The sequence below is a fragment of the Danio rerio genome, chromosome 17 (assembly GCF_052040795.2).
Source record: "Danio rerio strain M-AB ecotype USA chromosome 17, GRCz13ab, whole genome shotgun sequence".
Classification (NCBI taxonomy): domain Eukaryota; kingdom Metazoa; phylum Chordata; class Actinopteri; order Cypriniformes; family Danionidae; genus Danio; species Danio rerio.
The window spans coordinates 59,327,501-59,337,500 of NC_141037.1; the positions used below are offsets into that span (position 1 = coordinate 59,327,501).

At 43.6% G+C, this 10,000-nt stretch overlaps 3 protein-coding genes and 1 long non-coding RNA gene across 7 annotated transcripts in view; 1 reads left to right on the forward strand and 3 right to left on the reverse strand.

The window, feature by feature from the left end:
* exd1 (exonuclease 3'-5' domain containing 1) overlaps nucleotides 1–2,520 on the reverse strand; it is a 5,912-nt gene extending 3,392 nt beyond the window's left edge. Inside the window, 6 exon segments of the mRNA NM_001045465.2 lie at nucleotides 127–213; nucleotides 293–357; nucleotides 950–1,008; nucleotides 1,095–1,128; nucleotides 1,857–1,925; nucleotides 2,305–2,520. Coding sequence (NP_001038930.1) covers nucleotides 127–213; nucleotides 293–357; nucleotides 950–1,008; nucleotides 1,095–1,128; nucleotides 1,857–1,925; nucleotides 2,305–2,458 — 468 coding nt within the window. The 5' untranslated portion in view covers nucleotides 2,459–2,520.
* A 1,019-nt stretch (nucleotides 2,521–3,539) lies between these two features.
* Nucleotides 3,540–8,938, forward strand: LOC147833226 (uncharacterized). Of its 2 annotated transcripts, none has more exons than XM_087291263.1 (4): nucleotides 3,540–3,989; nucleotides 4,558–4,696; nucleotides 5,566–5,692; nucleotides 7,847–8,938. In XM_087291263.1, exons 1-4 carry the CDS (start codon nucleotides 3,936–3,938, stop codon nucleotides 7,905–7,907), a joined length of 381 nt encoding a protein of 126 aa, XP_087147389.1. In that variant the 5' UTR covers nucleotides 3,540–3,935; the 3' UTR covers nucleotides 7,908–8,938. The 2 variants fall into 2 exon arrangements, with proteins under 2 accessions (XP_087147389.1, XP_087147390.1); XM_087291264.1 differs by having other exon boundaries at nucleotides 3,655–3,989; nucleotides 4,240–4,696.
* Nucleotides 7,583–9,014, reverse strand: LOC147833227 (uncharacterized). The gene is made up of 2 exons (XR_015513987.1): nucleotides 8,851–9,014; nucleotides 7,583–8,336 (listed from the first exon to the last, which is right to left on the reverse strand). It is a non-coding gene; the product is annotated as an uncharacterized LOC147833227 (long non-coding RNA).
* A 644-nt stretch (nucleotides 9,015–9,658) lies between these two features.
* The window catches only part of unc79 (unc-79 homolog, NALCN channel complex subunit), a 33,644-nt gene continuing 33,302 nt past the window's right edge, over nucleotides 9,659–10,000 (reverse strand). For all 3 annotated transcript variants that reach the window (XM_087291233.1, XM_087291232.1, XM_087291231.1), the window contains exon 51: nucleotides 9,659–10,000. This exon is cut by the window's right edge and continues 96 nt beyond it. In XM_087291233.1, coding sequence (XP_087147359.1) covers nucleotides 9,908–10,000 — 93 coding nt within the window. In that variant the 3' untranslated portion in view covers nucleotides 9,659–9,907.

Genomic DNA, 10,000 nt, shown 5'->3' on the forward strand with positions numbered 1-10,000 from the left:
AGTGTAAAGCGTATAGTGTGTCAGCTACTGTGAAAGCGGCTGTGTTGTGTGAAGAGCTGCAGTAGAGGAGCTGCTGAACACTCAGAAAACGGAAGAGGCGCTTGAATATTGTATGATCTGATTCACCTGTAACCAGCAGAGTCTCTCCTGGCCGCTCTGTCCGTACACATCAGCCCCGATGCCAATCACGTCCTGCTCCTGGATGTGCATGACCTGAAAATACAGTGCAAGTGTGAGTGTGTGTGTGTGTGTGTGAGACACATGTATGAGGAGAAATGCTGGACAAACTCACCGCAGGGCCAAACTTCTCATGAAGCTCATCGATTAACACGTAACTCACACCGTCCTCTTCGCCATCTGGAGGAGAAACACCACATTCAGCAGCAGATTTAACCAATAATCAGGGTAAAATGACCGCTTGGGGTCCCCAAAGTCTCTTTCACTGTCTGTAAGATGTATACTCGCAGTAAATCTGAATAAATAAGCTTTCCAGTGGTGTATGGGACAATATTTGACTGAGATCAAACTACTTGAACATCTACAATCTGAGGATTTCAAAAACAATCTGAATATTGAGAAAAATCACCTTTAGAGCTGCTTAAAGTTTTAAAGTTTGCAATGCACATTACTGATCAACAATCGAGTTTTGAAAGATTTACAGCAGAAGAATGTACATAATATCTCGACATGATCTTCTCCACTTAATCTTCTAATGACTTTTCTGAAATCTCAACCCAAAAGTGACCCATTGCTAAAAATATGCTTGTGCAATGTTTAAATGGTAGAGATTGGGTTAATATATGAATGTAGAGAGCAGGATTGAGTAATATAAGAAAAACAGACAGCTTATTAAATAAATATGAAGAGTGCATATTAGAAATATTAAATCAGTAAACTCGCCCCTAAACACATGACAACACCTCAACCCCCCTGGATGAGGAGACGTTACCCAGGGTCATCTTCTTCTTGAAAGTCTGGAACTCTGACTTGTGTTTTTCATTACTGAACCTGCAACAAACACACGTCTGAGAAGTGAAGAGGAGCAGTGATGACTGGGATTATTATTCACACATTAAACAGGTAAAAACACTCACACACTGGCCTGCCCAGCAGACAGCGGAAACTCCACTGAAAAACAACAACAACAACAAAAAAACATTTAGATTTCTGAGTTAATAAAACAGAGTTGGCGGTTCATTCCGCTGTGGCGACCCCTGATTAACAAGGGACTAAGCCAAAGGAAAATGAATGAATGAATAAATAAATGAAACAGAGCTCTTGATTGTTTAAAGAGCCAGCTCAAGCAAAAACTGTAAATTCTGTGAGAATAAATGTGCATTTGTGTGTGAGCTGTGCCTTTATCTCCTTAAAGCATTATACCTAAAGAAGCAGGTAAGAAAACAATCATGACCCAAGTTTAAATGAAATTAAATTGTGTGTTATGGTCCAGAAGCGAGCCTTCAACAGAGTTGGTGTTCATCAGTTCTAGTTGTTTGGCTAATCTAATAAATCAAAATTATGATTTAACATCTATAAATGATGAGAAACTTTCTCTCGATAACAACGACTCACTTTCCTGAAATAACAATAAACTTTTTCATTATTATGACTTAATTCTTCATGTGAAGGTGTGGGCTATATACTGGCGGTCTCCATGCTGTTTACCACGCTAACTTTAATATTCGAATATTAAATCACATGTATGACCTCAATCGATATTTAATTGACTGTGAACAACTCTGATAGTCACTGGCTGCTAATATGATTTACAAATAACAGTGAAATTATATTAAGGAGAAAGTCTGAATGTGCAAATATAACACCAACATCAAACTACTGCAGTCTGTGGAGCTTACCTTTAACTATCTCCTTTCCAAAAATCAGTTTGGCTCCTGGAAATCTGCGTCCACTCCTCACTTCAGACACTGGAATACAGGGAGAAATATCACAGGAGCATTAATGAAGGCTGTGGTCAGTCAGATAATGAAGGTTTATGGTACAGGTGGTTTTATATTCGCACATTTGGAGTAGTATTCTTCGCGCATTTTAAAGAGAAACCATATTAGCAGCCAATGACTATTAATGTAACGTTAGTTAGTCTACGTTAACGTTACATCGTTCAGTCAATTAGTGCTAATGTTGTTCATTTAGTCACTGTATGCGACTATTTCAGACCGAATATTCTAAGTATCATGGAAAACAATAGTGTTGCCGTGTCACTGTTCATAAATGAACTAATGTGTGAATATAAAACCAACTGTAACTCAATGAATAATGAAGGCCCGTCCGTCCTCCATAACTCACCGTCCTCCAGGATGAGCGTCTTCTTCTGGGTGATTTTCTGGATGACGCCGCTGATCTCCGTGTCTGACAGGGTTATATTCACGCGTTTCCTCTTCATCTCCTCCAGAAAGCGGCTTTCCTCTGAGGATGAAGTCGTGTTCAGCCTGTTGTTCATTTTCCTGACGCAGAGCAGCTGTTCACCTGCTGAACACCTCACTCACTCACTCACTCACTGACAGAGTTCACGACCGAGAGAGGGATTTCCCGCTGCAAATTAGTTCAGCGCAAGCCCCGCCCCCTCCAGCGATCCTGATGATCTGATTGGCCACTGAACTAATTAAGAAGCTCCTGCGTTTGTTGTCATGTTCTTCTTTAGTTTCAGACGAGAGGAAAATACAGAAATAAAGCGCTCTTTATGTTTTAATACTGTCTCCAGATCCTCCTGATGACTTTATTCAGAATGCAGCCCATGATCCAGCAAAATGCATGAAATGTGCTGCACGTGCGGATGAGTTTTTGACTATTATTACTTTCGTATACATTTCATTTATACAAGATCGTCAGGGGAAAGAAAATAGTAAATTTAGATTTAAAAGAGGGATTGTTCATATTTTCCAGCTCGTCATCCATTGGTCATATTTTATAAATCTTGAGTAAAACTCCCACAGACGATATTTAGTCACGCTTTGACCACCCGATGGCGCTGTTTAGCAGCTCAGTCAGGCATTCAGCATACATCCCATCATAAACACACTAACAATGAATTAATGATGAAATATGAAGAATATGTGTAGACCAACACCATCAACATAAGAAGAATGCTTCATTCATTTAGCTTATTTACATTCTGTTATTAGAGATTTGACTTGTTTCTATTTAATCGCCTTTGTGTGTGTTTGCTTGATTGTCTGCCATTGCTTTACATTTTGTATTTATATTTTATATATTTCACTTAAAACGCTTTGTCAGTCCTGTAACCACATTTCTCAATTTGAGGTAAAGCAACTCTTGACTATTTCTTATTGATTTGTGTGAATAATAGGATGCATTGAATATTAGTACGATATACTGAATAATAATACAATATATTGAATAATATGATATACTATTTGTATTTTATTTAATTATACACACACACACACACACACACACACACATATATAATGTTTTTTATTATATATGTATGTTACTTTTTATGTGAACTTTATAAATGCTATGGTTAACATTTGTCATGACAATAAAGTAACTACTGAATTGAGAGAGAGAGAGAGAGAGAGAGAGAGAGAGAGAGAGAGAGAGAGACAGAGAGAGAGAGAGAGAGAGAGAGAGAGAGAGAGAGACAGAGAGAGAGAGAGAGAGAGAGAGAGAGTTACGCAACTGACAGATCTGCGAGTCTCTGCTTGATTTCTGCATGTGTTCAGATCTGCTGGAGGATCATCATCATCATCATCATCATCATCATCATCCTCTGTGGACTTACAGCGATCATAACCGCTCATAACATCCTCCAGTTGTGTTGATCAGCGTGATTACCGTCATGAGCTGACTGAGTAAGTGAAGGAACTTCTCCCGGAGGCGGAGCGCGGAGAGCGGGTGTGCGCGGTGTGTCTGGCCGGATAGAGCGCTGGAGGAGCGCCGGAGCGGAGCGGAGCATGCGGGACTCTGCGTGGCGTCTGCTGCTCACACACTGCCTGCTCTGCTGCCAGGTACACTGCACTACACTACACACGGTCTGTAATTTGGCATTTTAGAAAGTTAAGGAAAAGCCTATTTATGAACATCAGTTCTTCCCAGTGTCTTATTCAAAACATCATTCATTTGAATAATTAGCAATTAATTCTTTAGTAGCACTATTTTAATAGGTCTTTCTCAATGTCTCCAAAATGTGTCATGTTATAATGATAATAGTGTGTGTGTGTGTGTGTGTGTGTGTGTATGTGTGTGTGTTGTATACAGTGGTAAAGACTAGCTGGTGTTCAGTTATAAGCGGGCAGTAAGGCAGTGTATGTGTGTGTGTGTGTGTGTGTGTGTGTCTGTCCTGCTGACTCTGATGATGATCAGGTGTTTATTATCATCACTCATGCTGTGGGGCTTCACTCAGAGTTTAGAGATATAGTACACCTTCCTGTGTGACTCCATCTGAACTCCTTAAACTTTCTCTCTACCTTTCCCTCCACCTGTCCCTTCATCGTTTCTCTATCTCTCTCCACCTGTCTCCCTCCACCTGTGTGTGTGTGTGTGTGTGTGTGTGTGTGTGTGTGTGTGTGTGTGCAGGCGGAGCTGCAGTGCTCCTGCTGTCAGTATGAGATGAGCAGTGGAGCTGAGGGCTGTGAGCTGTGTGGGTGTCGACTGTATCCTCCTCTTCCTCCTCCACCTCCTCCTCCTCCACCACCACCAGGACTGCTGTCTCCAGGTAAGGCTGATGGATCTCTCTTTACCTACTAATCTAATCATTCTCGGCATGCTGTATACAGTGAGCTCCATCAGTATGTGGGCATGGCCACAGCTCCAGCAGTGTGTCTCTACACAGCAACACAAAGCATGTGAAATGAAGACGTGCTCTACTGTAGACGGCCAGTTACAGCAGTCTGCATGTGTGCCTCACACTTGTTAAGTAATCAGTAAGTAATCAGACAGTTGTCTTCTCAGCGGTGGTGTGTGTTACAGCAGCAGGATGAGTTCTGGAGTGTCTCAGGCAGTAATCTCTGCTCATATTCAGCCTAACGCTTCAGAACTCAGTGGACGGTGCTTCACAGAGCAGATGGAGGATGACCCAAACATACTGCAACAGCAAACAAAGAGTTTCTGAAGGAGAAGGGGAATGTTACGCAATGGCCAAGCCAATCCCCTGATCTGAACCTGATAGAGCATGCATTTCACATGCTGAAGACTAAACTGAAGGGGAAATGCCTCAAGAACAAGCAGGAGCTGAAGACAGAGCAGTAGAGGTCAGGCAGAGCACCAGCAGGACTGAACCCAGCGTCTGCTCATGTCTCTGTGCTCCACACGTCAGGCTGTAATCCACTGCAGAGGACTTGAACCGAGTAATAAAGAGCGACAGATTGAGTTATGAGTATTATTCTGTCCAATTACTTATGGTCCCTTAACTAGTGTGAGGCACTTATGCAGACTGCTGTTACTCCTGCTTTAATGAGAGGTCCAGGGTCACACCTGTTCAGATGATGATTGAGGTATTAGTGAAGTGTTCAGCAGCTCAGAGAGGAGTGTGTGTGTGTGTGTATGCAGTGTTCAGCGGTGTGTGTGTGTGTGTGTTTTTTTCAGCTAAGGTGGCTCCTGCAGTCCTGTGCGCCCCCTGGTGGACGGAGCTGCTGGTTTTGGGGTCCACGGGGTCCGCGCTGACCGCCGTCCTGCTGCTGACGCTCATCTACTGCTACAAGGCCATCAGAAGGTGCAGACGCTGAGCTCACTTCATCTGTCCCATCCATACACCACTGCTCATGAACACGGGCTGCGTCTCAATCAGCTCACTGGCTGCAAGTTTATCAGTAGGTCAGGTGCACTAGTAAGGGCACTGATGAGCCAAGTTCAGTGTGACAGGAGAACGTCCTCATTGTACGTTAAATTCCAGGAGTTTTCTGGGAGATGGGTCTGAAATACAGGAGACTCACAGGAAAAACAGGAGTGTTTGCAGGTATGACTGTGGAGACCCAGATTAATCAAGGGACCACACAATGAAGGAGTGATTATTCTGCTCAGCCCACTCGCAGATCATTGTGCGTGTTTGACCCAGTGCTAGTCTGTGTTTGACCCAGTGTTTGACCCAGTGTTTGACCCAGTGTTTGTCTGTGCTTGACCCTCTTTGCCGGACAGATGGTCAGGTGAATCAGTCTTCAGCAGAATGGATGACGAGACGCTCTCTGTCCTGCTCAGGCTTCAAACACACTCCGACAGCTGTGCAGTCCAACACTGCTGCTCTCTGTGAAGTGTGTGTGTGTCTCCAGCTGCTGCATGCATTATTGAGCAGCGGAGCGCCGGGGCGGCCGGTGTCAGGGCGGAGGCCATAAAGCCAGCAGAGATCAAACCAGCAGGAGGAAAGAGGAACTAAAGACCTGCTCACACCGCGCGGGATAACCATGAATATAACCATAAATATCTCACACACACACACACACACAGAGGAGTGCTAATGATCAGTGTGTGTGTGTGTGGATTGTGCTGTTTGTTGTGTATTCTCTGTTGTGTCCAGCAGGTGTCAGTCTGCAGCGCTGCAGGAGCTGTCAGTCCTTTAGGGCGGAGCTATTACACCTTTAGGGAAGAGCTATTAGGCCTTTAGGGCGGAGCTATCGGTCCTTTAGGGCGGAGCTATCAGTGCTTTAGGGAGGAGCTATCAGTGCTTTAGGGTGGAGCTATCTGCTATTTAGGGCGGAGCTATCAGTCATTTAGGGAGGAGCTATCAGTGCTTTAGGGCGGAGCTATCATTCTTTAGGGAGGAGCTATCAGTGTGTGTCCTGTTTCTGTTCGCCCTCATCCATTCATCAATCGTCCTTATTTTGTGAGCCACTCTAATTCAACAATCCAAGAAGTAAATCCAGCAGTGCGCTACATCTTTCCCTTATTTCAGGACCGTTTCACTCAGATCCTCGGCTTGATGCTGGCTATAAAGCAGATCTCCAGCAGATGATGTCTGATCCTCCGCAGCTGAAGGAGCGCTGGTCTATCCAGGGAATCTGCTGATTATGTAATGTTATTTTCCTGATGCTCTGACTGTCAGTAATGCAGCTTCCGGCAGTCCAGCACAGATATACAGTCAGAATAAAGCCTCATTCAGACCCGCACGGCCCGCTTCACTGCAGAAACACAATCAGCCTAAATATAAGCACTGCAGAACACAGCGCTCTCCCTGCTCTCCTCTCTCTCTGTGTGTGTGTGTGTGTGTGTGTGTGTGTGTGTGTGTGTGTGTGTGTGTCAGGTCAATAATGATCAGCGTTGGGGAAAACGTAATATATTATGATCAAAATCACTTAAAACTAAAAAATAAGAAAGTAAACACGAGTTCTCTTGGTTTCCCTTTAAGGAAATTAGTGTGCACGCATGTGTTGTATTTGTTTTGTTTTTAATAATAAACAAGGCTTAAAATAAAGTAATATATTAAATGTTGAGCCAACACTACTATAAATAACACTTAGGGCTGGGCGATATGACAGATAGCTGCTATCCTGATAATGCTATATACCAGTATAGGACACATGCTGATAATCCAGTCATTCAATAGATGATATTGGCCACATGTGATGTAGAGTCATGAGTGTAGTTATAGAAACATCCTCATACATATGAGTTCATATTTCCCACTTTATTTCCAGCTTCAGGGTAAATGTTTGATTAAACATGTAAAATAATGTAACATAAACACTAATGAAATGCCAAAAATGAACAGCGTCCACATCTGATACCGCTAGATCACTTGCTCAGTGTGAACACAGTGCTTTACTGCGCTCATATTAATGATGAACAGTGTATGCTGGGACATCACGAAATAACTTACACAGAGATATTGCATATTGCAGAGCCCTAATGAAGCTGTATTCACTGTGATGTGCAGGAAACCCCTGAAGAAGCAGACAGCGGAGTCCATCAGGAAGAGCAGCAGTGCAGCTGTCTGACACGCATGTACACTGCTGCTGATCATCTCTATTGCTGATGGGAAGAGAACCTCCAGAGTGTTCAAGCTTTGGGACAAGCTACCTCCTCATTGATGGAGCGCTCTGTTATTATAGACACTATATTATAGATTCAGCAGCAGAGGGTTCATCTGGAGCTCACGAGTCTGTCATCTCCTCAGGTGTTTGCTGTGAGGAAGATCATAGTGTGCAGATGAAGTAGGTGTAGTTCCTCCCGCTGCTCTTTTCCTTTATTTTCACTTCCTGTAATAGTCGAACTGAGCGATGAGCACAGCCCAGAACATCTCTATAACTGATCCGTTTCTGCAGCAGTGATCAGCTCAGTGAAACAGTTCTGTTGGGTTCAGTGGGTTTGTTTACCTTCTGCTCTCCAATATGGCCGACCGACGGACTCTAATGCACTGCAACCTGCTGGAGGACGAGGAGAAACGGAGAGCAGGTGAACGCTCTGCAGGATAGTGATGCAGTGCAGCGTGATTTACATGTGCAATATATATCAACAGTAGACACAATACTACAGAACACACTGAAGAATGCCTTTCTTTATGGTTTTGCCTTGTCTCTAGTCCAAATATCTCAACATTCTGAAATCCGTCAGCATTTTCTAGACAAGCACAGCAGATAGTCCTGTTTTCAGAAAGTTCAGCGAGCTTCTCATTTAAATAATGTTATTTGAAAGCAAATAGGCATCTGTCTTCCCCCATTGTCAGATTATTTTGCTTGTTTTAAGGTAAAACTCTTCATTTATTTCTGAAAACAAGACCATATTGTTGCTTGTCCAGAAAATGCTGACTGATTTCAGAGTTTGTGGACATTTAGCCTAGAAACAAGACCCAAACGCAGCATTTCTGCCGTGTACATCAGTCCACATGTGTAAGCTGATGTATGAATGATGCATGACTGTAAATACAGAGGCCAAACTAACCTGTGTCTGTGTCTGTTGATGATTCACACATGCTCACAGGGTCAGGCTACATCTCGTGTCTGCTGCATTATTGGAGATGATCAATATTGTAAGAACACTGGACTGATCATGGTGGATCCTCTGCTGCTGCTGCTGCTGATGATGATGATGATATGAGCGGCTTTAATGAGGAGCTTCTGAAAGACCTTTGAGTTCAAACACACACGGCAGCAGAGCTCAGACAGATGCTGCGTCTCAGCAGTGGGAGTTCATCACACACACACACACACCGGCCACTTTATTAGGTACACTTCACTAGCACCGGGTTGGACCCTCTTTTTCCTTCAGAACTGCCTTAATCCTCGGTGTTGTAGATTCAACAAGCTGCTGGAGATATTCCTCAGAGATTTTGCTCCATATTGTCATGATAGCATCACACAGTTGCTGCAGATTTGTCGGCTGCACATCCATGATGCCAATCTCCTGTTCCACCACATATTTCCTGTTTGTCGGAGCATTCTCTGTAAACTCTAGAGATGGTTGTGCGTGAAAATCCCAGTAGATCAGCAGTTTCTGAAATAACAACCATGCCACGTTCAGAGTCTCTTAAATCCCCTTTCTTCCCCATTCTGATGCTCGCTCTGACCTGCAGCAGATCCTCTTGATCATGTCTACATGCCTAAATGCAGTGAGCTGCTGCCCTGTGATTGGCTGATTAAACATGTGCGTTAGTGAGCAGTTAGACAGGTGTACCTAATAAAGTGGCCGGTGAGTGTGTGTTTACAATAAATGATTTCAGGACACAAACACACACTCAAACTAATGCTCGTTTAATAAAAAGCCTCTTGTTTATTTGAGTTAAAATCTGCACATTATACACAGAGGGAACACCTCAGGCTAACACACTCCTCTCAGTCTTATACACACACACACACACACACACACACACACACACACACACTAGAAAGAGCACAGCTTCATGTCCACCTGCAGACACTACACCTGCTGCTGGAGCTGTGTGTGTGTGTGTGTGTGTGTGTGTGTGTGTGTGTGTGTGTGTGTGTGTGTGTGTGTGTGATCACATGGGGTAAAACTGCGACGCTGCCTCGGAGGACTGGATCTCCACCTGCGCCATCTTGAACTGCGTGCACTGAAGCCACTTGCGGAGCGT